This window comes from Triturus cristatus, chromosome 8 (genome assembly GCF_964204655.1).
Source record: "Triturus cristatus chromosome 8, aTriCri1.1, whole genome shotgun sequence".
In the NCBI taxonomy this organism is placed as follows: Eukaryota; Metazoa; Chordata; class Amphibia; order Caudata; family Salamandridae; genus Triturus; species Triturus cristatus.
This window is the reverse complement of record NC_140591.1, coordinates 1,117,040,469-1,117,068,196: the sequence shown is the minus strand read 5'-3', so window position 1 is coordinate 1,117,068,196 and position 27,728 is coordinate 1,117,040,469. Positions and strand designations below refer to the sequence as shown.

The 27,728-nt window shown below is 46.8% G+C and overlaps 1 protein-coding gene across 2 annotated transcripts in view; it reads left to right on the top strand.

Annotated features, from left to right (window-relative positions):
* Window positions 1-27,728, top strand: part of ADPRHL1 (ADP-ribosylhydrolase like 1) — a 554,849-nt gene that overhangs the window by 391,977 nt on the left and 135,144 nt on the right. For both annotated transcript variants that reach the window (XM_085622701.1, XM_085622702.1), the window contains exon 6: window positions 15,442-15,574. In XM_085622701.1, the coding sequence (XP_085478827.1) occupies window positions 15,442-15,574 (133 nt within the window). The remainder of the gene's footprint in view (window positions 1-15,441; window positions 15,575-27,728) is intronic.

Sequence of the window (27,728 nt, the reverse complement as noted above, 5' to 3'; positions counted from 1 at the left end):
ATTTGTGGGAGAATGCACGCAAGGGGAGACAACCATGCCGAAACTGCACATAATGTTTCCTGCCAAGTGCTGGACGAATTTCGTGAAGGCATGGTTCCAACTTATATGTGTCCTTCATGTCCAGAAAATGTAACGTGAGAACCGTGGGCAGATTCTGCATGAGTTTTTGAGAGTTTTCCGCCCCAGTAACTAGAACTTAGATGTTTATGTGAGGTTCTCAATCATTCTGTGTCAGGGTTATCCCATAGATCTTTTCACCCAATTGCACAAAGACCATCCCTAATATGTATAAGCCATGACAGCTTTCCTGAACCGGGGAGTCTCAATATTTCTAAGAGCTCTGATCTGTACTCTGCCAGTTCCGGTGTCACCCAGAGGCGCTGCCAAAAAAGTAAAGGCCTGCAGGCAATTTCCTCAGTGATGGATCTCACCCCTAGGTCCATAGGCAGTGGAATCAAAGGGGAACTTACTGGTAATCCGAGTAGTTGTCTGAGAAATGTATTCTCGGTATTAACTATGGGCCGAAGGTTAGAATGCCCCCAAAGTTCAGCCCCATATAGGGCGGCACTCCTAACCTGGGTTTTGTAGATCTCCATAACCGGACTCACTGGTTTGTGGAACTACTTTCTAAATACCTTGGCCATGTGGTCTGGGTCAATTTGAGATTTGACGTATCTATTTGGGGCCCCCATGTCATATTTTCAGTGAGTGTCAGGCCGAAGTAGTCAAATACGGAAACCCGCTCCAGGGGAATACCATTCATACATGGATCGGGACGTGTTGATTTAGTGGGGTTGGAGACAATAAATTTTGTTTTTTGAATATTGATCTCTAATCCCCTAGACCTACAGAACTCACAGAACTCATCTAAGGTTCTCTGAATACCCATAGGAGACTTAGAGAGGAGTAGGGTATCGTCTGCGAACATCATGGCCGGAATTTGCTTTTGCGCTATTTTAGGAGCGTCCATATCCTTACAAGCTCTCAGTGCACCTACCAGTCCGTTTATGTAAATGCAGAACAAGGTAGGGGCGTGCACACATACCTGTCTTACTCCCCTATTTACAGGGACGGGCTGTGTCAGTTCCCCGTTTTTCCCATATCTAATTTGGGCGTAGTTTCCATTATGTAACCTTCTCAGTATGTCTAAAAGGTAAAGGGGAAGTCCTAGCTCGCTCAAAACCCTCCACAAAGCATCTCTGGGTACCAGGTCAAATGCACTCTTGAGATCAACAAAGACCAGATACAGGCTACCCCCTTCTAGATGGACTGTCTTCCCATAGAGAAGCTGGAGCCTGAAAATCTGGTCTATTGTTGATGTTTTTTCCCTAAAACCAGCCTGCAAAGGGGTCAGGATCTTTTGTTCTTCCAGCTAGGATTGCAGATGGTCTAATAGAATCCTGGCAAATACTTTTTGTGAGACATCGATCAAACTGATCGGTCTATAGTTTGTGGGTAATAATTGTGATCCCTTTTTGTATACCGGGAGGATCTCAGCACCAAGCCAAGTTGCAGGATGGCATTGAAGACCACCCAAAAATACGGGCCCCAGATCTTGGGTACTTCACGATACAGATCCCCTGGTATCTTATCCAAGCCAGCAGCCTTGCCAGGTACTATTCTGCTCAGGGCTTTGGTGAATTCTGGCAGAGCTATCTCAGGGATAACTATCTCAGACACCAAGGGAATCGAATTTACTAATGTCGAGCTACTATCCACAGCATCGAGTGGGGCATAGAGGGCTAAAAAATGCTCTCTGCAGCTATCAGCCGCAATATTTGGCTTGAGGGCCGCATGTCCTTTGTTGCTGCCAGTAGATATGATACTCCAGAATGATTTAATATCTTTGGTCTCCAGAGCCAGTTTCAAACTGTCCCACTGATCCATTTCCCATGTGGATTTAGCAGTTGCAATAGTAGTTTTGTAAAGGGACCTGGCTGATTTTACTGTGGTGTTACACTTTCTTTTTATGGCCTCTATCAATACGTTTTTAGTCGCCCGGCAGCTATCATTAAACCAAGATTGTTTCGGCTTCCTCCCACAACCCCTGGTACACGTGGTCCAAAACACCTCCTCCAGCTTAGAGGTAGTGGATTAATTAATCTTTGCAACCTCTGCGAGGGACGCGGTGAGATCTCCATGCTTCTTAATCTCTGATATGGCCTCAAGGTTGGGAATAATGGCATTGAATAGAAGAGCCATTTTTCCTGCGATTTTTCGAACCAAGCCCACCTGACTTTCTGCCTGTTGTTTGTTAGAGACAGTCTTTTGTCGGCGGCAGATGATTCTGCTGATTTTTCACCATTAAGTGGCAAAATGAGTGCAAGTATTTGAGCATTATGGTCACTGTCATGATGCGGCCAGACAGTGAAGTCCTTAGCCAGGGCCCATAACCTTGTTTCTATTAAGATATAGTCCAAAATGGATTAATGGCCAACTCTATTAAAGGTATGCTTCCCGAAGGAGTCTGAGCTAAAGTGACCATTACAGACTCGCAAGGAGTACTTCAGAGTAAGTGCTTTGATTTGAAGTGCCAGAGGTGTCCAAGCCCTGATCGGAGAGATTTTGGTCTCAGGAATGGCCCACAGCTCGTCCTCCTCTGTTGCAGGTGTACCAGTTAGATCTTTCAGTGGTTCAAATTGACAGTTTAGATCGTCACCCAGCACTACTAGAGTGTTATTTGAGACGCTGAATAACAGATTATCAAGATGGTCTAAGGTTATTGATTCTTGGCCAGACTTCACCGGCCTCGAATAGATGTTAATGAGGGCGATTTTAAAATCTGGTGGGGGGGGTCATATAACCCAGGATAGACTTTTACAGTGGTCATTTTGAGGTCATTACCTGGAGAACTAATTGGCTTGTTCTTGGAGTCCGGGGCCCTTTCCACTATGGGATCACTCACACAAGTCGACCAAGATACCCGCTCAGTCGAGAGTTAGTCAACCTCTTCCAAGGCCCCAAATCTGTTTGCCAGGGGCAGATTGAAGGCATAGGGTTGCGTTTGAGGGGCACCCTGTCCTGTCATTGGCCGTATCTGATGCCAGTGATTTTGTCTTTGTCTGGGATCATCCCTAGTGTCGTAAATGGATGCTGGGGCATAGAATTGGGTGAGCGGGAAAAGTCTAATAGCAGAACCTATGCTTGAAAAATGGCTCAGATGCAGAAGATGTTGTACAATGCGTGGGTTCCTAAAGTTAACTATGACACAGTCCCCCCTGACATCTTTAGGAATATTGCCCACCCAGCTCACCCTGCGTGTCATAAGTATTTCAACAGCATTTGCATAGTTAAATTGACAATGTCTGGCAAACAAGTGCAAGCATCTGTTTTTTAGCTCAAATTGGGTTTCCTTCTGACCTTCTTTTAGGACTGGAACTCCTGTAAGAACAATAACATAAGGGGTTGAGGCTGGTGAAAGGTTTATTGCTGGTAGATCAATCCCTACCCTGCCTCTCGATCTCGTCATCCCCACATTGTCAGTAGTGGTTTTCCCAGATGTGCCCTCATTTGCAGGTGCACTGTCCCTGGCTTTGTGGCCCTTATCACACCGTGAGCTTTGCACCTTCGGAGTAGCAGTATGAACCCCAGAAGGAGTGTAAGACTTCTCTCTGTTCTCAGCTGTTCCAGGTTCTGTGGGGTCTGCAGACACCATTCTGGTCTCTCTAGCCAATGTTGAAGGTTTAGGTGTTTTCCCAGCAGTGCAGGTACATAAGTTAGAAATGTGATCCAAGCGGGCATATACATGTGCAAGTTCCTCTCTCATAATGTCTCAAATTTGACCTTGTAGTGTTTCCAGCATGGGAGCAGTCCATGCTGGTGGTGTTATGCCCGCATGCTGATTTAGCCCCTCGGGCGCAGTCAGATCTGGCCCATCCCCTGTATACTCTGGAGTTCCATCATTTGTCTTCTTCCGTTTGACCCCTGCCTTTGTTGATTTAGTGGGCTGTTTTGTGTTAGAAGACTTAACTATGCCCTTGGTGGCTCCCCTCCTTCTTGTTACCACTTTGGGAGTTGTTCCAGTATGCACCTCTGGTGTCAGAGTCAGTTTTGAGGGTTCAGGTGATCGTACTAAACCACTTTGCGTGGTGGGCGAGACCATGATGGTACTGATTTGTGGGAAATCCGGGGTCAGAGACAGTCTGCATTCAGTAAGTTCTATCTCGGTGGCCACCACTCCTATTGCCCTTTGGAGCATCCTATCAATAGATGTCTGTGGTATGGAGGGAGGTACAAGCCGTGGAGGTGCGTGGCATAATGCTGTTGTTGTGTGCTTCCCCATTTCCGGCTGCCTTTACTAGACTCGTGACGGGAAACCCTAGGATCCCTCTTGATACCAATCAGCTGAACTATTATGTGCCCTACTGGATTTTTGTGCCAGGGTATTAGGGAAAGAAAATCGAGCAAGAATGATTAATACGCAGAGGCGGCTAAATATTACAAGTTTGGTTTCACTTACGATTTGTTCCAGTAGCAGCCTCACTATAGCAGATGGTGGTCCACCCTTGAGTGTTTCCCGTACTTTTGCAAAACACGGCCACGTTGAAACATACAATTCAGGGAGCTTGAGGTAAAAATAAACTAAGAGAAGGGGCCTAGCCCAGCCTCGTCCCGCGCTGCGGGAGCCCGTGTGAGGCAGAACACGCAGCAACAGGGCGTCCCACTGAGGAAAATAAAAATCTATGAGGCCTATGTGTCCCCATGTGCCCCCCCCAACGCTTATGTGCACATACATGTAACCTATGTATTTCCCCTCCATGGCCTTTCTATCATGATGCTTATGCTATAACGTGGCCTGCCATCATCCAGTCTCCCATGAGAGAAACAACAAATCTGTATTGAGGCCTACACGTTTTTCATCATGTTTTCCTGCATTTTCATGAAGCCCATGTTTATGGCTCAGCCAGAGCCGAAAAGAGGTTTCATGCCTCAGAACGCTCTGAAAGCTGCAGCTACGTATCCTTGGCCTTGCACACTTGGGCCTCAGCCAAAGGGGCCCCGACCGAGGTGCCGAGACAGTATTGAGCACGGTTATCTGCTTACTCCTACAGAGCCGCATTCTTGCCTGGTGAAGGAGGAATGAACGCGACCCATCTGCAAGGAGGGAGCCCAGCCTTACTGTCTCTCTTTGTGAGATTGCAAAGCTCACGTCAGTGAAAAGCCCATAGCCCCCATGTAAGGCCTCTGCAGTAAATGAAGTAAATGAAGAAATAGATGCCACATCGGCTCTTGGTGATGAGCAACCTATGTCACAAATCAGTCCCTGCTCCAGACATCGGATATCAGATAATACAAGATGTGCTGGTCGTTCTGACACTGAAGGCCTCACTCACTAAAGGCCTCACTTCCAGACTTGTCCGGTCGCATAGCAACCCTCCCCACGTCAGTTACACGTCATGCTCGAGTTGAGCACAAGTAAGGCAAAGTTCCAGTACAATTCCAGCAGATCACGCAACCCCCTCCAGGTATCCACCCACACATGACAAATTACCCATTATCATCAAGTGGACGCCCACATGGACGCCCACCTTCACGCCTACTTACACGCCCACATGCTCTTATCTCATTCTCTCTTGCTCTTTTGCTTACGTACAATTGAGAAATGTATATATACTGTACTCTGTGAATAATGTTTTGAGAATATTGAGAATACTTTTGAGTCCCTTTCCAGATCCTTTGTGGTGATGGTAATATTCTCCCTTTGACTCGAGTTATTGGAATAAAGCCCTTTATGAACCTGATACCACAGACTCAGCCTCTTGCTTTATGCATGATCTTATTTATATACTAAAAATTCTGAGAGCGTAATATTTTATTTACCACATAATGGCGCCCGAACAGTTCAATCTCTTTCCCCACACGCCGGAGATGAGGGTCCAGTTTTGCCCCCTTCCATAGCCATGACGGACTTCAAGCGCGCACGTCGCGGGTCTTCCCGCCAACTCCCTCAGGCCAACAAAGGGGACGGACTGCGACCAGGCATCCAGACGAGGCGGTGAGGAACGCAGATTGTCCTACCCAGAGCCCACCTGCGAGAGAGCTGTGTCCGAGGTATACAGAGGCCCACCAGATTCCGAAGTTCCGAAGTATCTAAGTCACGAGTCGAGTCCAGTCCAGTTTGGTCTAGTCCAGTCCAGACTTCCGAGGCCTTCCGTTCCGTGCTTCCCGGTGAGTACCGTTGCTGGGGACGCATCTAGACGTGCACATTAGTTTGTGCCGGTCAAGACGGGTTTGGGTACACAGACCTGGTCTGCACTGTTTCAGCAGTGTATCTGTACTGTTTAGCAGTACATCCAGTATTATGCAGTTAGCTAGTTTTATTCTAATTATCGTTGTTCATTTTAAAATGTTTTAATGTGTTTTAAATGTCGTGGTATGAGTGATTGTTCGATCTTCATTATTGTGTTTATTGTAATTATTGTGTTCAAGACCGAGTAAGAATTAAGTAGCAAGGTTCAAAATGCCGTTATTTTCAAAATTAAGACAGATAAAAACTAGAAAAGGGATACTCGAGGAAGCTGTTCCTATTCCACCTAGGGACACTACAGGGTACTTTATGTACCATAAACATGGCCTAGATGCCGTATTATATCTTGATCTATGGGTGGACTACACCAAGGATTTAGCAGAGAGTCAGAGATGGCCCGCTGCTGGGACATGGGATGCAGATTGCATCATGAGAGTAGAAGAAGCATTATGGAAAAAGAAAGCCAGACAGTCACAGAAAAATGCCATTGAATTATGGCGTAAAGAATTGCATAGACGCACAGAGAAAGCGCTCAGAAAAGAAGAGAAAAGTAGGGAGGATTCAGACAAAGCCCGAGAAAACGTATTAGTTGAGGAAGGTATCCGAGTAAAAGCAGAACAAGTAGACAGACAACGAAACACTCTTATGAAAGAGAAAATGTAGACCAGCTCGGAAGGATGCCATTGAGTTTTGGCGCAAGGAGTCACATAGGAGGACAGAGTAAGTGTTTCACGAAGCAGAGAGAAGTAGACTGGAGTCTGGAAAAGCCAAGGAAAAGATGTTACAGTAGGAAGTGGAGCAGGTAAAATGAGCGCAGGCTGACAGAGAAAGAAATACTGACGTTGCTGGTATTTATCCCGTCCTTTCAGAGGACCTAGCAAGAGTGGCCCCAGTAGAAAGACCAGTTGGAGTGCCACCGCAAGTACCACGATACATATAATAATGATATAGTAGCCCAAAGGTTCTTGAGCCTCCCACCAAACGAACAGCGCATAGCTGGTGTTTTCATGGTCCAACATTTGACTACGTTGTTAAAAGGGAATTGAGAGGGGTGTAGCTAGAGAAAGAGCAACACCTGTGATTTGATGACACCCCTAATGTACAAAGTGTTAACGAAAAAATAATTAGTGAAAAGTTTAGCTTGAAAAAAGAATTGTGGGTATTTCGAATTTGCAAATTGTTCAAGAATACAGGTTTGTGTTCTTGGTGGTCCAGTGAGCCAATGTGCTGGGTCAAGTCGGTAAGATTATGACCCCCTGAGTGCAAATTGTATGTAAAAATAATTTTTCAATTGGGCGAATTATTGCAGTTTTTATGGAATTGAGTAGTCTTTTTGTCTTTGACAGCTTCAGAGTGAGGAGAAGGTGGGGGCTGTGTAGAGCAGAATGTGATACAGAAATCGGAGACAGATTCTGACCTTGTAGCCAGTGTAGGTGGGGGCCGGTGAGAGGAGCAGAACAGAGGCACTGCTTAGAAAGCTTCTCTGACATCGCATCTGTGTAATACCTGCAGCCGGAGAGCCTTGGGGGCCAGGAGTAGGAAAAACAAAAAAAGATGGCTGGCAGCCCAGGCTCAGGCCGCGCTGAGGGGCTATTTTTAGCTTCTCTGATAAGACAGGGCAGCTGAGAAATGTAAGTCGAGAAGGATTCCCTTGTTCTATTCTGTGCAAAACCAGTGCCCCGAGGAAATGTCTATGGAGAAGATTTGTTTTATTTTTTAGCAATTGTTATATTGCTTCTGGCCAGAAAGCAAAATGTTGCTCTTGCTTGGAATTTTAAGGGCTATGTGCCTATATAAAAACGATTTTCAAATTCAGACATTTTTGAATTGTGGCCACAAGCTGCCACCAGTTGCATTGGATAAATGATCCAGTGGTTACGGGTCTGTGAGGAAAGATGGGAGATGCATCTTCGACTAGGACATGAGGGTACATTGTGTACAAAGATGCATAGCTCATTTTTATAAAAAAAAGACAGGTTCGTGTGTTCTTCATTTTTGATTATTGTTGCTGATCCTGTGTGTCAGACTTGACACGGTGATTTCAGCTGCCAGCTGGTCATCATTGGGATGACCCACTGTCAGTTGGGGGTGTATAGGGCAGGTAAATCAATTATTGATTATAAGCCTGACAAATTAAGCAGGCCAGAATGTTCGCCTCTGAGCTGTAGGTACTGTAATTGCGCATCACTGCTCATTTATATATGTTAGTGTAATTGTCTATGCTTTCTGTGCTTGGTATACTGATGGCTTGGCATATGTATTTTATATTTGTTTTATTTTTGTGTTGTATTGACCTGTATTTTTAGCATTAATACAAGTTCTCCTGGGCGTTACAGAGATGGCCGTGACGACGTAAATCTTTGCGCTGCGCTTGGCTGGAACTTGTTCACAATTACTAAATTTCACAGACATGATATTACCTTTATCATGCTGTCAGAAATAGCAGACAACACGTTATCAGTGTATGTCTAATTGATATTGGAGATGAATAAAAGAAGAAAAAAGTTATGCAAGACTAAAATATGTATCACATGACTGCCTTTCTCTTATAGACAGGCAGCCTCGGTCATATGTTTCCAGATTGGACATTAAGGAACCATTATGATCTGTGCACTCGCATCTTAACTCTTGAAAGGCCTGTTTTAAATAAGGACTGCCACCCCAGAGTGACAAATGAGGCTCGGTATTTAGGGTAATGAGAAAATATCTGACAGGATTTCCTTTTTAAAGTTTGCTTTAGTAAGCTCATTCTTGTAAGTGGTGGCCCCAAAAGTTGACTTGTTTTTAAATTAGGCTATTTATTGTATAGGTGGAAATTATTGCAAAATGACTGATTTCTTTAGCAGATAAATTATTAATTATCAACTTTACCAACTGTTCTTAAACTTGGTTTTCCGAATATTTAGGTAATTTAGCATTCCTATTAGGGCCTCCTAGCATTAATATTGACTTCAGGTTGGTGTAGGTTCATGTAATAGGGACATTTGCATATGAGATGTCATTTGGCCAGCTTATGAGCTAACACAATGAGGTTTGTACATTGATTTGAAGGATTTCTCGCCGTTTCAAATACGCTGTGTATCTCCTATAATTTTGCTTACGCCCAGTAGCTACACACAGGGATTAATAGTATTGACAAGACACAGGGTTTGATAGTGTTTGACAGCAGTGAAATCTGTTTCAGATTTCCTCCTGTCAAAAAGGGGGGAAGGAGGAGAATATTGGCTTTCTGCTGACCCCTGAGAAGGTTCGCTTCCCGCTAGCCCCTTAAGAAATTAAGCCCCTTAGAAATTAGCCCCCTTAGAAATTAAGCCGAGGAAATAGGTATGGTGCTTTCCCCTTTTTCTCATGTTTTATTGTGATCTTTCAGGGGAATTAGTTGTGGGCACCGGAACGTATTCAATTGATTTCTGGTTTTTCACAGCCCAAGACACAAAAGGAGGTACGTGCATTCATTGGCCTCACTTCATATTGCAGGCAGTGGATTCCCCAGTATGCTTACATAGCCAAGCCCCTAATACAGTTGACGACACAGGAGGCAGTTTCTACTAAAGTCCTCTCTTGGACACAAGAACACACTGTGGCATTTGAAGAATTAAAGAGAGCTTTATGTCAAGCACCAGTTTTAGCAAACCCTGATTACAACAAATCGTTTATGCTTTTTGTGACAGAGCGGGATGGAACAGCACTAACTGTCCTAACACAAGATCATGCAGGAAAACACGAGCCCTGTGCTTATTTTTCTAGTACATTAGACCCAGTAGCACAGGCTTTGCCTGCGTGCCTAAAATCAGTTGCAGCAACGGCCTTAGCCATAAGACAAAGTGACTCGATAGTGCTGGGCCACCCTCTGACAGTACAAGTACCACACGCAGTAGAGGTTCTCTTGAACCGGACACAAACACAACACCTGACTGTAGCTAGACTGACAGGTTATGAGTTGACGCTATTTCAACAACACATAGAGATCAGACGATGCAACATACTGAATCCTGCTACCCTTTTGCCCTCCAGTACAGAAAGCGTTTCACCACACGACTGTGTTGAAGTAATACATACCGTGACTAAACCAAGACAAGACTTGACAGACGTTGCACTCCCAGACCCCGACCTAACACTATAAGTTGACGGCTCATGCATGAGGACAGGGGCGGGAGAATTAGTGGCAGCATATGCAGTGACTACTGATACTGTAATAATAGAGACTAAAAGAATAGACATATTGTCAGCACAAGCAGCAGAGCTCATCGCCCTGACACAAGCGTGCATAAGAGCTAAAGCACCTGAGAGTAAACATTTACACCGATTCTGTGGCGAGAAAGAGGTTTCTTGACCTCTCATGGGGCCAAGATACAGCATGGCCCCCTTATTCAAGCCCTACTGGAAGCAATACATTTACCAACAGCCATGGCTATCCTAAAATGTAAAGCACATACTAGAGCCACAGATACCATTTCCCAAGGCAATGATCTGGCAGACCGAACAGCTAAACAGACAGCTCAGACCCCACTAGACATGACAAAATCACAGATACTATCACTGTCCAAAGCCATGACAGTTAGGGATCCTTCCAGGGATGTACAAGACATTCAGACACATGCTACTCTAGACGAATTAAAGAAATGGTCGGAACAAGGAGGGGTACTGACTGATCAGGGTTGGATGAATAAGGGCAAATCCACATGGTTTCTTCCTGATTCGATGGTACAAGTGATTATAAATACCGCACATAGTCCTGCACGCTTAGGAGAGAAAGCAATGATAGATAGCTTACAGAATATATGGTTCAACAAGCACCTGCGTGCAGCAGCGAAACAAAAGGTCAGAACATGTATGATCTGTTGCCAATTCAATCCAGGTAAAGGCATTCCGATGGAACAAGGTGGATTCCATCCACCTGACCACCCTTTTGAAGTGCTCCAAATGGATTATATCCAAATAAACAGATGTAGAGGTTACAAATATGTCCTGGTACTAATGAAGCAGGTGTCCCTTCTGTTAGGGTATACCTGGAAATTCCATTGTGTGCGACATCCTGAAGCAGCAGGCCTTGTAGAAAGACATAATCGGACATTAAAAATTTGCGCAGACAAAGGTGTAGATAGGATGGTAGCCCTGCCGGTTGCCCTCTTTTACATGCGAATGGTAGCCCATTCTAGAACAGGCTTATCTCCCTATGAAGTGGTCTTTGGTAGACCACCAAATATGTGGGGCACTCCAATGCCTAAAAGATTACTGATGTTGATAGTAACATGCTGACAGATTACCTGGCTTCCTTGATGTCTGCACTACTCTCTTGTTGTTCGCAGGTTGCTGCCGCCTTCCCTGACAACACCCAGGTCAAGGGACACTCCATCGCTGATCCGGAACTTTGATAGATCAAGCCCTCTTAAGCCGAGGTGGAAGACGCAGAAATTGGTGTTGCTAACAACAAGGACCGCCGTTAAAGTCGAGGGACGGAAAAAATGGATACATCATTGCAAACGTTACTTTGGGAATAACTGTACTTTCCAAAAGAACACTGACTGCTTGGACTTTGAGCCCCCTTTTCTAGAGGAGACTCCCCAGCAGGAGTTAAACTCAGATCTAAAAAGTCAGAACCCGTTTGATCAATTAAGTCCACTAGGTGGTGAAGCGGTTGAACATGTATTCTGGCTTGCATAAGATCTTGGACAATAACATTGATAAAAAGAGCAAGATAAAAAGCAAATACTGTAAAATATTACGTGGTAGATGTATAGTGACTGTAATTTTTCTATCTCTTCTGTGCATCACGATAATATGTATCAGCTTAATACTACATGCTATTTTTCCTCCTATTGCCTCACTCTTATACTCCTCCACTAATGATACCATAAAGCACACATTTAGTGATCTGCCATCCCATGAGCTATCATATCGACTTGCCTTACGCAACAATACCTTTATTCAGATGCTGCACCATTCACATCAGACTAGCAATGCTACAGACTGCTGGGTCTGTGGCCGATTTCCCCCGTATCAGAAGGTAAAGGGAGTGTTGCCTCTTTTTCCTTTTCCGTTCTCCCATAATGGTTCTTGCGGAGCATGGTTTGCCTTAATGACATCCATCAACGGTGATGCCAAAGAATACAAAGCAATAACAAGGCTCCACAAGATTGCCCAAAACATACATCAAGACCCAGGCACGTGGACATGGTCCGGTTGGCTCTGGGGATTAATATCGGCTTGGGGATGGAAAGTGTTGACCGTCTGTGGGTTGATACTATTAATGATATTCAGTTGTTGCCTATGTCTGCAGTGTGGCCCGGCCATTTGTGGCCTGTGTGCTACTGCATGTGTTCCACATCCCTATTTACAAAGCATTGAAAATGGAAAAATAATGCTGCAAGAACAGATCGACTGTCTCATGAAAATAGACGTTACATAGGGGGTTCACTAGGGTACAAGGAGGGAATGAGGAAAATAAAAATCTATGAGGCCTATGTGTCCCCATGTGCCCCCCCCAACGCTTATGTGCACATACATGTAACCTATGTATTTCCCCTCCATGGCCTTTCTATCATGATGCTTATGCTATAACGTGGCCTGCCATCATCCAGTCTCCCATGAGAGAAACGACAAATCTGTATTGAGGCCTACACGTTTTTCATCATGTTTTCCTGCATTTTCATGAAGCCCATGTTTATGGCTCAGCCAGAGCCGAAAAGAGGTTTCATGCCTCAGAACGCTCTGAAAGCTGCAGCTACGTATCCTTGGCCTTGCACACTTGGGCCTCAGCCAAAGGGGCCCCGACCGAGGTGCCGAGACAGTATTGAGCACGGTTATCTGCTTACTCCTACAGAGCCGCATTCTTGCCTGGTGAAGGAGGAATGAACGCGACCCATCTGCAAGGAGGGAGCCCAGCCTTACTGTCTCTCTTTGTGAGATTGCAAAGCTCACGTCAGTGAAAAGCCCATAGCCCCCATGTAAGGCCTCTGCAGTAAATGAAGTAAATGAAGAAATAGATGCCACATCGGCTCTTGGTGATGAGCAACCTATGTCACAAATCAGTCCCTGCTCCAGACATCGGATATCAGATAATACAAGATGTGCTGGTCGTTCTGACACTGAAGGCCTCACTCACTAAAGGCCTCACTTCCAGACTTGTCCGGTCGCATAGCAACCCTCCCCACGTCAGTTACACGTCATGCTCGAGTTGAGCACAAGTAAGGCAAAGTTCCAGTACAATTCCAGCAGATCACGCAACCCCCTCCAGGTATCCACCCACACATGACAAATTACCCATTATCATCAAGTGGACGCCCACATGGACGCCCACCTTCACGCCTACTTACACGCCCACATGCTCTTATCTCATTCTCTCTTGCTCTTTTGCGTACGTACAATTGAGAAATGTATATATACTGTACTCTGTGAATAATGTTTTGAGAATATTGAGAATACTTTTGAGTCCCTTTCCAGATCCTTTGTGGTGATGGTAATATTCTCCCTTTGACTCGAGTTATTGGAATAAAGCCCTTTATGAACCTGATACCACAGACTCAGCCTCTTGCTTTATGCATGATCTTATTTATATACTAAAAATTCTGAGAGCGTAATATTTTATTTACCACACCACGCTGCGGGAGCCCCTGCAGGGATTTGAGGTGCCTCCTGGCGCAAAACAAACGTTGACGGCTACGCAGCGGCGCTGAAAGCTGCGGGGCAAGCTGGGGAGTGTGGTCCTCCGCTACCCCAGCTCCCGGTTTGCTTCCCTTTTGCTGTCTTGACCCCCAGCGAGGGACAGAACATGCAGCAACAGGGCATCCCACGCTGCGAGAGACCCTGCAGGGATTTAAGGCACCTCCTGGTGCAAAACAAACGTTGGCGGCTGCGCGACGGTGCTGAAAGCCACGGGGCACGCTGGGGAGTGTGGCCCTCCACTCCCCAAGCTCCCGGTCTGCTTCCCTTTTGCGGTCTTGGCCCTCAGTGAGGGGCAGAACATGCAGCAACAGGGCGTCATACATATTAGTTATATAGTGCATAGACCGATCACCTGTGGACCAGTCAGTTGTGATCCAGTAACATGGTGTCACCTACATAGATCAATGAAGGGATGTCCTCTCCACTGTCCATACAAGTAGAAAATCCTCTACTCGTGGGATAAAAAGAAGAAGGGTGGGACAATGTCCCTGTTTTACTCCACATGATGTAAGTTATTTTTCAGTCAACAGACCAAAAACTTTATTTATTTATTTAGGGGTTTTGTTAAGCTCTACACAGAGCCTAGTGATGGAAAACCAAGAAGCCCATCTCAAAGGTTGGCACACACCAAGGACACCTCCCCTCAAATGTATCCTAAAAGATGAGAAAGAATCAAAGAATGGAGTCCTTGAGAAAACGATGAAGAAGGTGTGCTAGGCTTATGCATTTGATCAACCTTGGCTTCATGATGTCAACACGTATGTTGACCGGGTTGCTACCATCATTAGACTGAATCTTCTTGAGGAACACTCCAGGGGAGGGAGCACTTATATTTATGAGGCCTCTGCAAGCTGTTGGACAGAGATAACACGGGACCTATTGCCTCCTTATTTAGAGTGGAAGGTAATTCGGGGTAAGACCACAGACACAGTGAACTAAAGTGGAGGTGGACATTTGTAACAGACAAACCCTACCAGTGGCAGGTATTTTCAAGGTCAAATTTCTGAGAACTACTAATGCCTGTATTGCCTTCAATCCCCTACGACTGCCCAAGCCATGGGAATCCAAATGATTTCTCATTTATTTTGTGGTGTCTTATTTTTCTCACTATAAGCAATTGAAGGATGTTGGTAGGTTGTTATATCAGCTTATGTAACAGGATAACATGAATTGACCTGACCACAGTACGCATCTTTTCAATGGCAGAGAGATGAACAACTGTTGGTAGGTACACGAGATCGACATGTTTCACACACATTGTTGGCGTTGGAAGACAGTTATAAAATGGCTTACTTGGCTGAGCCGTCTCTCCAAAGATTTGTGTACATCCGTTAGGCCTCAGCTTAGAACCCCAAATGGAGCCTGCTAATCCTTTCATCCTTCTTAGAACATTACAAGAAGTATCAAGCAGAATAATAATGCCTACTGTTTAAGAGACAATTGTGCATGTGATAATGCACTGTGTGAATTGTCAATAGAATACCTATGGGATTTAAGACAAAGGTTTCAGCTTGCTTTATCCTCTTTAGATTTACAGAAAATGGAGCTCAGAAGGCCGCGGTGGCAGAAGAGGCCATGATGCCCCGATGATTGCATATGATGCCCTGCTAGGAGCAGGCGCTGACTTCAAGGAACTCTGTTACCGAGCAATGCTGCATGGAGGTGGGTCATCAATGTTTTTTTCTTATAAAACCACAACCACCCCTTTAACGAAACAAAGATGAACAATTACTACCACATGCCTTAATCAGATTTCTTTTGTTTTCTAATCTCTCAGCCTACGCAGAGATGCCACTGCACTACCAAAGCAGTAGCTAGTGTGACAGCAAAATGGGTGATTGTTAGTCTTCAACTCCCCTAGCACTTCTTTGTGTGATTGTAATTGTTTTTTTTCCAAGAACCAATCAGATTTTTCACTTGCTCTATATATAACACTTATCATTCACTTTCTATTGCCTGGAAGACTGCATCTGGATAAAGCAAGCAGCAAAACTGACTAAGTAGGGTGCAATGAAACAAAAGGTTTGAAATGCGTATGCATGAGACCAGCAACATTACAGGGCCTCCTCCAGAAGTATGCTAGAGGAGGGTTGTGTGCTTTCTTCAGAGATCATCCATACTGCAGCTGGAGCCCTGGTTTTTAGTTCACTCCCAGCACCATTTATTCATTTATTCTGGCCTGCTTTCCAGTCGCTCTGTCCATTATTGGCTTCTCATGGGGAAGGGTGGTCAATGGTTCATGGCAGTGGCTTGGTTTCGCCGTGGGAGTGTGTCCCACAGCACCGTTGCAATGGATCTGGGGGTGGATCAGCTGAAGCATTTCTCCATCTCTTTCTTGTACACGCTGTTGGGTACTGATAGCACCTCCGTGAGTCTAGATAGCGGGTATTTGGGCACCGCGATGAGTGGTGTTGATATGGCAACTGTGTGATTGGGTGATGCGATGCTGCATTTTCTCTGTTTTTAGAGTGTATGTGGGAGTTGGTGCGAAGCGAACTTCGCCTGCGTTACTCTGGTGCAGTGGGGTGCGCCAGAATTCCCTGTGCACTGGAGCATTAATCGTTCTTGTCACGCGATATCACTACCCTCCCTGTTTTACATCCCACTGTTATTAGTTTGATTTTATGGTCCATTGGTCCTAAGGTACAGCGGAATACACAATTCAACATATATCGAGCCGGTGATTTTAATCCACAAACTCGTATGGTTTATTTCACTATTATTCTCATATTTTTTTAAAACAATACATACATTGACACCATGTCATCTGAAAGAACACAATTTCGACAGTTTAACACTACATACAAAAACATGAATCATGTGACAATACATGAAAACATTCAAAAATGTACAAATGGACAAAACATGAATCACCAGTCCTATATTGAAAAATGTTCACACTGGGGCGGAGGTCGTCTGAGATTTACAGACATCAAATATCAACAGTCTCCTGCCTATGTGTGCAGCCCTGGGACTTAAGATTCTAAGTGGTCACACTAGGAGAGTAATTATTTGTAAACTTTTCTCCTCGGGCACTTGTAGGAGTATCTTGTCCCAGATGCTGATGTCAACGCGTTTCCATCCCCGCATTCATTAAGGGGTTTTTATCAGAACCAGGACTTGGTGGTACCTTGCGTAGGATCTGCTCTTCCCATATGACTTAGATGAGGAAATGAGGAAACAGGGGCCAGATGTAACTTGAGAGACAGCCCTGCTGTCTAAGGTGCAAGCCTTTAACTCCAGTGCATCCGGGAGTATTGCTCTCCTCTCATTGGCACCGACAGTATAATCTAAGTAACATGAGGGACATCCCTGCTGTGTAAGGTGCAAGCGTTTAACTCCAAGGCATCCTGAAGCATAGCCCTTTTCTCATTGGCACCCGTGGTATGATCTAAGTAACCTGAGAGACACCCCTACTGTCTAAGGTGCATGCCTTTATCACCCTGTAACCCTAAGACACCTCTGTCATCTAAAGTGCAGGCCTGTAGCTTCTGTGTAAATTCGGAATTGGCTATGCTGTCGGAGGCCACACTTATTTTCTTTTCTGCAAGCTGTATCAAGTACACACGACATAAGTTTTATGTTGATATAAACTGTATCCTTCATATTTGTACCTTATGTAAATGTTTGTGTCACGAGTGCTGGATGTTTCCTTATGACTTGACGGAGTTATTTACACTCCATTCTCAGCCAGTCATTTTAGCCAAGCACTTTGTAACACAGTTTGACAGGTGCAAGATGTATCTTGTTGAGCTTAAATAGCTACCAATTCTTGTTTTTGTAAGCGCACACCAGACTGGTGTAGGTTGTCTTGAAAGTATAATGTCCAAATGATGTTATTAAGCGCAACACGCCTAGGGTGGGGCTGTCCAATGTGAAGGACACTGGTGTGGCTGCCAGGCGTGGTGCTCCAGTTTCTCTGGTTTCTTGTAGACACTTGTGCTTTTTAAGAAAATCTTCCAGTTTCTGTGAACAACTTCCTTCTCAAGATGTACTATACGTTGTCAGCATCTGTAGTTTCTGTAGGTTCCTTCAGGTTTTAAATATTCTTTTGAGAGCCAGGTTCAGGAAGTCCAGATATAAGACATGGGTCTGTCTCCAGATCATCGCCAAAATTATGTTGGGATGTACCAGACATAGCCGAGGGGTATCTTTGTAGATTCTTTATTAGGTCTAAGTTAAAGGTTAGCATCCATGTAAAGCAGCCCCACCAGGAGCAGCCTGCCTGCTGCTCAGCCCATCTACAACTGTCACACCTCACCACACAGGCACCCAGGCATTCCAATCATCTCCATCACACCAACATTCCACACAGAACACTCACACTGGCTGAGCAGCTAGGAGCCATGTAACATAGGAGAAATATTAATACATAGGCAGGACATATACAATCACTATGCCTTTATTAAAAACCCCTTGCAACTTAGGACAGGGTAATATTTCATCATCATATTTATTATTGCATCATTTGATATCATACACCGTAAAAACAAGTTAAGGGAATAACAAAAGGCTGCAGAAAAAATGCAATAGGGTTCCCAGAAAAATGCTAAAAACACAAATAATATACTGTAAAGAGATCACAAATCAACACAGGCTCCTATCAGTTCACCTTTAAGCACCATGCACTGCCAATATAGTGTAGCACATCACATTCTACAACAGCTTAACCCATCAATGACAGCATTACCATTGAAACAGGGACACTTCTGCACTCCTTCCTAAAGGGGACATGCAGTATAGACAAATAATGCAGTTATGTGTGCTGTTAAATGGTAGCGGCAGTCGTAGTTGATAACCTTTCAAGTATTGCCCGGCGGTAATCGCCTCTTATACCATTCGATGCTAAACCAATAAAGAGGCAGGCGCCGGAGACTGGAAGGCAGGAAACAAAGTTTTATTCCGTCGGAGTGGAACACATCAGATCAGACAGCGAAGTATCGTCACGAGGTGCTCTAACTGCATCTCTGAGGCCTGGCCTCTTATACACAGGTTTATGACTTTATTGCAGGTTTATCATACATGGCACATTCTTGAGATTGTTTTGATACATGAAAGAACATCCTCAGAATCCCCGGCTCAGATCCGATCCCACACATAGATACAGTAGAAGTCCCCACCCCACCCACAGTAGGAGATGGCTATTACAGAGCTGGACATTCCGCCAATTCCCGGGGGTGTGTGCGACCGGTCGGGTCTCAGGGGGCGGGGGGCCTTGATCTACTGTAATCCCTTTGATGTGGGGTGTTTTCCTTACAGCAGGGGCAATAAACTGCATCCGCAGGGCTAGGTGATGGCCTGGGATCGGTTCGGACAATGGGGCGCAGAGGAAGGGGGTTATCAAAGAGATGCATGACCATGTATGGGATGTCGGTCAGGCGTGGGATGTGGTTCCATGGCAGGGTCGCGCAGAAGGAGAGGGTTTATGGCCCGTGTATGAGAGAGCGGGGGTGGCCGGCTCGCGGGGGAATGCTTGCAGCGCCAGGGGGACGCGCTGGCGATCGGCAATGAGCAGGGAGAGACCAGGGTGCCTAAAATGGCTGCCGTGCGCTTTCCTGTGTGTCGCGCTGGGGAGAGACAAGATGGCGCAGATAATGTTCAGTTCGCAAGCTAAATTTCCACAGTCCTCCCTTTTAACATATCCCGCCAGCTTGTTTAGTTCGGATCTATCCCCATAATACTACGAACTTCCACCTCATACAAAGCTTTCATTCGCTCCGCTTCAAAGTTCAAAGTCTTAGGGCAGATGCAGTTCATAAAAAGCGAACATAAAGGTGGCAGACACTGAATCCCCAAGCAACATCCACATAGTATCACAATTGGTATTAGGATAAATGAAAACAGCCTCCATCCCCAACTTCTAATAGTGTCCCAGAACCAACTTCCCAGTGACCATTCCTCTTGCTCCTGATGAACCTCTGCGGAAAGTCTGTGGAGGTGTTCAATTGCTTTGTAGACTGAGGGTGAGTTATCCGGTACGTAGGTACAACAGCTGGACCCAATGATGCGGCATGCTCCTCCACGATCAGCCAGAACCACATCTAGAACGAGGCGGTTCTGAAGAGCCACCAGGCGGACGGCCTGAAGCTCGGCGGTGTTGTTGGCGAGGATGCCAGCCGTAATGTTCATCGCCGTTTTGACTGCCTGGGTTAAGTGGCGGATGGCACGGCTGTTTGCCATTGGACCCCAGAGTGGAACAAGACCTTTTACTGCGTCCATGAACTGTGCTCCGGTGGAGTCGGCTTGCGCAATGTCTTTGGCACGTTTCTGTCGGTGATGGTTTGCTGGAGCCACATATGTCGGAGGAAGGACAAAAGCGATGTAGCAGGTGCCTCCCCATCCTTTCGGAAGCCAGGTGTAGGCCTTAGTACCACAGACGAAGTACATATTCGGGGAGGCGACAAAGGAGGGTGGATCAACTGAGTCCAATGTTCGGGTGATGAGGCAGGAGCTGTGGCCCACCAGCTGCGCCCCCAGGCCTTCGAGGCATACAAGTCCAGTGATGTTGATGACGGATAGGGCCACTGTTAGGGTGGCGGCCGTTCGTTTCCGGAGGTAAGAGAAGGTGGGTCTGGCTGGGTTGTTAAACACCTGCATTTCAACTCGTTCTTTGGCAGGGATGTCCATGTGAAAGGAAGTGTTTGATCTCAGAGGACAGAAGGGGGCAGAAGTTTTTCCAGTTTTGTTCAGCCAGAACCCATGGTAGGAGTGTGACACAGTTTTGCCGGAAGTGGCATTGTTCTTGTAGCTTTCTTGCAGGAGGATTAGCCAGGCGAGGCAGGAACCATGGACAGAAAAAGGTGAAGGGATGAAAGGGATAGAGTGTCCAGTGGCATGTGGTAGCAATCCACAGATCCAGCAATTAGTGGCATTGGCTGCAAGATTGTGTTGGTGGAGCAACTGCACAAAAGAGTTATTCCAGAACTCCTTACGCCTTTCTCGGAGTTGGGGTGAAAGTGAGATCAGATGGTGTTCTTTCATGGTGATAGGTTGAACGGTGGTCAGCAATGTCTTATGAGCGGGTGCGCTCTCCTCCATGATCCAGAAGGTGACCATGAGGAGAAGGCAAAAGAGAAGGGTAACGAAAAGTGCAATAGTCTTTGAGCTGTGCATTCTGTCAGTCTTTGGGTTTTTGTAGTGGATCTTCGGACGTCCGGTTGCTTCCATCATCTTCATGTCGGATGCTTCCATCACCTTCAAGGGACTCGGTAGCGGGCAGAACCACAGACTTTGTTTAGTTTCTCTCCTGGTGGCCTTTGAGGTGGCTAGGCAACCGCTCTTGAGATTTCAACTTAGTTTGTGGTCTGCTTAGCCGAAGTTCCCTCCTTTCGTCGTAGGTTATACCCTTCTTTGGATGGGACAGTAGGATTGGGATATTTCGTTAATTCAAGTGTCTCTGTATCCGGGCAGTGGCTCAGGGATGGTCGGTCTTTGTCCAGTAGTTCCTCTTGGGCGGTGATGTTGTCCGTGGTCGTCAGGGTCGATGATACCTTCTTGCAGTGGTGTGCATGCAGCCAATTGCGCTTCCCCTCCACTCGAAGAGCTGTTCGGGTGGTGATCAGGACTTGCAGAGGGCCCGTCCACCGGGGCTCCAGACTCTTGGTGCGCTGGAAGTTACGCACTAAGATAAAGTCACCCGGTTGGATGTCGTGCCCGGGGCCTCTGGAAACGTCAGGAATGGCTTGCAGCACCTGCTGATGGATAACAGACAACGTTTTAGTTAGGTTGTACAAATAGTCAGACATGAGGACGTCCGGGACGTCGTGGATGGATGTTGGTTTCGGTGCAGTCCAAAGGTTCATGGGCCGCCCGAAGACGACCTCGTAGGGGGTTAAGTGGTGTTTGGTGGGGGTGGAACGCATTGATAGCAATGCTAGCGGGAGAGCGTCTGGCCATTTCAGTCCTGTGGTGGCAACTATTTTTGCTATCTTAAGCTTCAATGTGGCATTATGTCGCTCAACCAAACCTGCAGATTGGGGATGGAAGACCGCATGGAATTTCTGTTTTACACCCAGCCCCTTTAAGATGAGTTGGATAACCTCGGCTACAAAGTGGGGGCCGTTGTCGCTCCACAAAATTCGACAAAGGCCGTACCGGGGGAAGAATTCTTTCAGTAGTACTTTTGCGGTAGTCATAGCGGTGTTGTCGCGGGTTGGGTAGGCTTCCACCCACTTGCTGAAGGCACACACAACGACAAGTACGTACTTCAAACCTTGGCACCTTTCTAACTGGACGTAGTCCATTTGTAGGACTTCAAAGAGGTGATTGGGAACCCCAAACCCTCCCCGGGGTACAGCAGTTCCTTTCCCAGGGTTGTGTTGGAGGCAGACCAGGCATTGTTGGACCAGACGTTTGGCTGAGTCTGAGATTTTGTCGTTGTGCCAGACTTTGGAGATGAGTTCGATCATGGGAGCAGACCCTATGTGTGCGGGGGAGTGTGCCATGGTCAGCATGGGGATCAAGTATGAGTCAGGTAGCAACCATTTGTTCGAGTCTTTAGTTCGCCAGCATCCGTCATCGTCCTTCAATCCCACCCGGGCCCATTCAGTTAATTCGTGTGGTGAGCTGGCTAATTGGATGTCCCTAATCGTTTCCCTAGCATCCTTCCATTTCTCAGTTTGTGACCTGGTTACGTACATACGGGTGTGGACCTATTCTCGGCTGTGGTTCGGGCAGTAATGTCAGCTAGTGCATTTCCCTGTCCTACAATGTCTGTCACTTTCTTGTGTGCCTGGCATTTGATCACAGCCAGCCGTGTGGGGAGGAGGACTTCTTCGGTCAGGGCAGAGACTAGATCTCCATGCAGGATGGGTGTGCCATGGGAAGTCAAGAATCCCCTCTCCTTCCAAAGGAGCCCAAAGTGGTGAACTACCCCGAAGGCGTATTGGCTGTCTGTGTAAATGTTTGCGGTTGTCCCTGCTGCCAGGATGCAGGCTCGTGTGAGAGCAATCGGTTCAGCCGCCTGTGCGGATCGCTGTGTGATGCGGGCTGTCTCAACAACTGTTCGGGCTGTGGTGACTGCATAGGCAGCGGAAGTGGTGCCATCGGGGAGCTTGATGCATGAGCCATCCACCCATAGTTCTCCGTCAGGGTCCGGGAAGGCAGTATCTCGAAGGTCAACCCTACTCTTGGTCTGTTCGTCGGTGAGAGTCACGCAGTCATGTATGGGGGGCGCATTGGGGTCAGTGTCAGGGAGAGGTAGTAGAGTGGCTGGATTCAGAGTGGTGCATCGTTTCAATGTGATGTGGGGTGCAAGCAGAGTCAGTTCATAGCCAGTCAGTCGTGCGCTAGTCAGGTGTTGAGTCTTGGTCTGGTTCAGGAGGGTGTCAACCGCCTGGGGTACCAATACAGTGAGGGGGTTCGAGAGCACGATCCCCTCACTTTGCCGGATAGAGACAGCAGCGGCGGCTACTGCTCGAAGGCAGGCGGGCAATGCTCTGGCTACAGGGTCAAGAGTGGCAGAGAAGTAGGCACAAGGGCGCTGTTTAGGGCCTATGGACTGGGTTAGGACAGACAACGCGCATCCCTCCCTTTCGTGGGTATAGAGGGAGAAAGGTTTAGTGTAGTCTGGGGTTCCTAGGACTGGGGCCGAGCAGAGGGCGTCTCGTAATTCTTTGAAGGAGGATTGGCATTCGGGTGTCCAGGGGAGGGGGAAGGGGACATCTTTAGCCAACAGGGAAAGCAGAGGTTTTACAATAAGACTGAAGTTTGGCAACCATTGTCGACAAAAGGAGGTGAGGCCTACTAGAGACCGCACTTGCTTCTGAGTTTTGGGAACAGGGGTTTCTAGGATGGTCTGAATTCGGTCAGGGGTAAGTTTCCTCCCATCCTTGGATAGGAGGTGGCCTAGGTATGTCACTTGGGGTTGGCAGAACTGTAACTTCTTCCTGGAGACCTTGTGACCGTTCTCCGCGAGGAAGTGGAGGAGGTGAAGGGTGGCAGTGACAGCAAGTGGGGTGGTGTCGGCCGCCAAAAGGATGTCATCGACGTACTGTATTAACACTACTCCATCGGGTAATTGGACTGTATCTAGTTGTCTCTTGAGGGCTTGGCTATAAATGCTGGGACTCTCAGTGTAGCCTTGGGGTACCCTACAGAATCTGTACGACCGGGCTTTCAAAGTGAAGCCGAACAGGTAGCGGCTGTCTGGGTGGATGGGGATGGAGAAGAATGCGTTCTTGAGATCAATAACAGTAAAGGTGGTGGCAGTGGACGGAATTAGGGTGAGGATGGTGGTGATGTCTGAGACCACGGGGTACTGAGGTATGACTACTTTGTTAACTTTTCGTAAGTCAACAATGAAGCGTTATGCTTTCTCATCTCCCTCGCCTTGCTTCTTTACAATGGGTAGGATAGGGCTGTTGCAAACATTACTGACTACTTCTTCTACTACTCCTGCATTGACTAGGGACTGGATGATTTCCACCAATGCCTTCTCACCTTCGGGCGATATTCGATACTGTGGAAGCTTTGGTAGCACTGCGTCCGGTCGGACGGTTATGTGTACTGGGTCGATCACCATGCGCCCTACATCTGAGTCGATTTTAGCCCATAGATGTGAGGGTAACGTGTCGAGTAGGGACAGGTTAGCATCAGTTATAGAGAGCATACATCGTGTGTGACAAGGTCTGAACAGATCTGGGTTATCGTGCAGGATGACTCGAACTCCGTCTGGGGAACATCTGATGGTAGCTCGGAAATGTTTTAGCAAATCGAGTCCCATAATAGCATCGGGGGTGTTGGAGGAGAGCAGAAAGGTCGTGTCAGTGGCGTTATCTTCCAAGTCAAAGGAGATTGGTGCTGATAAGGGGTTAGTGGAGGGCGTTCCATCGAAGCCTATTGAGGTTACGTGTGAGCCAGACAAGGGTGCCCTAGGAATCAGTCGTTTAGATAACGCACTACGTGTCGCCCCAGTATCTACCAGGAATGGAGACTTTGTGCCCAAGACCTTAGCAGTGACGTAAGGACCTTGCTGGTCAACACGGAGTTCGACTGGATCCCTCCCTTGCCCCTGGCGGTCCTATGCGAAGTCATGGGTGCTTTCGGAGTCGGACTGCTGACACTGGTTTTGTCGGGGGCGATCAAAGGTGTTTGGTCTGCCTGGCCTGTCGTTGATGGCGTCGTTCGTGTACCCTCGTCCCTGTCCTCTATTTCTGGGGTCATATGCTGTGTCTCTGGGGTCCCTATTTTTGTTCATTTCCAGAAGGACTGGGCACTGGGATTGCCAGTGTCCGAACCCTCTACAGAACGCACATTGGTTCCCATCTAAGTCTCTCCGTCCGTTGTAAGGTGCAGGTGTATGGTCTCTAGGGGGTAGCTTTCTAGGGGCGGTTGGTTGGTAATTCCCTTTTGAGGGTTCCCTTCCTATGGTCACCCCTTGCAACTGTGCTATCATTACCCTCTCCTTCAGTTCCTTTTTCTTCCTCTCTGACGCCCTATCGTTCTCATTCTTTTGGTTTTCGTAGTATTGGGCCATCTGGAGGATTGCTGCGGGTTTGGAGGCTGCCCAACTACTCTCGCTGGTCTGTAGCTTCTGGGAGACTTCTTGTGACAGACCCTTCACATAATTCTGGACAAAGAGGTGATGTCCGGTTGCGGTGGTCATGTCCTGGCCACTATAATCAGAAAACACGGTCTCGAATCGAGAGAAGTATTCAGACACATCCTCCTGGGGTTTCTGGCGACAAGCCGTCACTATCGACCAGTCTACCTTTCTTTCTGGGATTAGAGTCTTCAACTTCTGTACAATCTTGTCTGGGAGCTCCAATATGGCTTTCGGGGGTTTCTGTCCCGGTTCTCGCTGTTTATCTATGGTATCGAGTTATACCCAGGTATATCCGAACGGCTCAGTGTGGTCAACTTTCCGGATTTGCTTCCACACATCAGCCGGCAGACATAACCCGAAGAACAAGTCGATATCTGCTAAGGTCATTATTGTTGAACCTAAGGCTGTACCTAGTTCGGTGTAGAAGGCAGTCGGGTTCTTTCTTAAGTCGGGTAGGGTTTTTCTAAAGGTCAAAATGTCTTGTCGGTCCCATGGCTGGTAGACCCAATTATATACAACCCTTCCGTTCGCATCTTGGTGGTTGATGTCGTCATGTGTTCCCTGACCTCGTGGGGGGACCCAGTAGGGGGCGGCCTCTTTGATGGGCATCATGGCATCAGTCCTTCCTGTCTGGGGCTTAGTCGCTATGGGGGTTTCTGCTTTGGTTGTCTGTCTGTGCTCTTTAAGGTGCCGGTAGAGTACGAGTGAAGAGGTTCGTCACATCGCCCTCTCCTTCTTCCCCAATGTCTACCTTCCTATATAGGGCCGCTAAGCCTTCGGGACCTTTATCGTGGTACCTATCCTCATATGTATTCAGGGCGTGATAACAAAGTCGTACGACAAAGTGTCGTCTGCGGTTGTCGGCATACGAGTTATACACGTCTGTTATATACTCCTCACTTTCCTTTCGCTCCACCAGGGTCCTTACTATCTTGCTCGTTCATCCTTTGTTAGTCGATTCATTCTGGTGGAATCTTTCTTTCTCATCTCAGGGTCATCCAACGTTATTGCCAACGTGGTGTTCAGTACAAGAGGCTCGGCCGGCGCGGAGGCCGTGAGGACCGAGGCCCCTGTACTGTTTTCGCTTGTGTTTGGGGGTTGTGGGTGTTGCACTACCGGTTGGGAGGGTGCGTATGGAGGGGGCATGTAAATGATCGGGGGACCTAATAGTAATTCGTCATTCGTTCGTTGCTTAGAAGACAACTCAGGGTAGAGCATAGAGGGGGTCCTAACAGGGTACTGGCCTGATGTTTCGGGCTCCTGTCTTAGTTTAGCTTCCCTTCTCTCCTTTATTTCTTCTTCTAACTTTCTAGCGGCAAGGTGAGCTGCCTTTCGTAATTCCTTTTCTGCTTTTACTTCTTCCCTCTTTTTCCGTTGTGTTGCTTCTTTGCGCCACATGCCGATATTGTCAAGCATAGTAGGCGTCGTTTTATTACTACGCAGAGCTATTTCTAGCATTTCTATTTTATGGTCGTCGAAGGATCCCATCAGTGGCCACTGACTCTCGGGGTCCTTCCTTGTATATTTATGCCATAGCTTGCTATAAGCTACGGCGACTAGTCCATATTTAGTGAACATGTCCTTATTAGGGGTGCCTTCCAGTGGAGCCGGATGGTCCACCTCTAATAAGCGGTCCGGGCAGAACCAACTACCAATCAGTGGGGAGAAGATAGGCATGACGGGTTACAACGGGGACAAAAGTCAGCACTACCTATCTTTTCACTGCTTGCAAAGACTAGACAGAATATCTCTATTCCTCGTTATTTGTAAGCAGAGAATACCTCCAAAGAACCAATATCGAACAACTAGTGTTCGGACAATCAATCAATCAATGGGGAGATAAAGATAGGCACGACGGGTTACAATGGGGACAAAAGTCTGCGTTACCTACCCTTCACTATTTGCAAAGACTAGACAGAATATTTCTATTCTACGTTATTTGCAAACAGAGAATATCTCAAAGAGCACTATCCTTCAAAACAATCAATGTTCGGACAATCAATCAGTGGGGAGATAAAGATAGGCACGACGGGTTACAATGGGGACAAAAGTCTGCGTTACCTACCCTTCACTATCTGCAAAGGGAGAGAGAGAGAGAGTATTTCTACTCCTCCCCGTTTGTAGACAGCGAATATCTCAAAGAGAACAATCAATAAGCAATACTAGTATTTTTCAATCAATCAATCAATCGTTTCGCAATTTGTCGTGTTTCACGACCTTACCCGGACCGCGTGGACAGTTTCTCGTCTTCCGCCTCCAGCGCCCGATCGT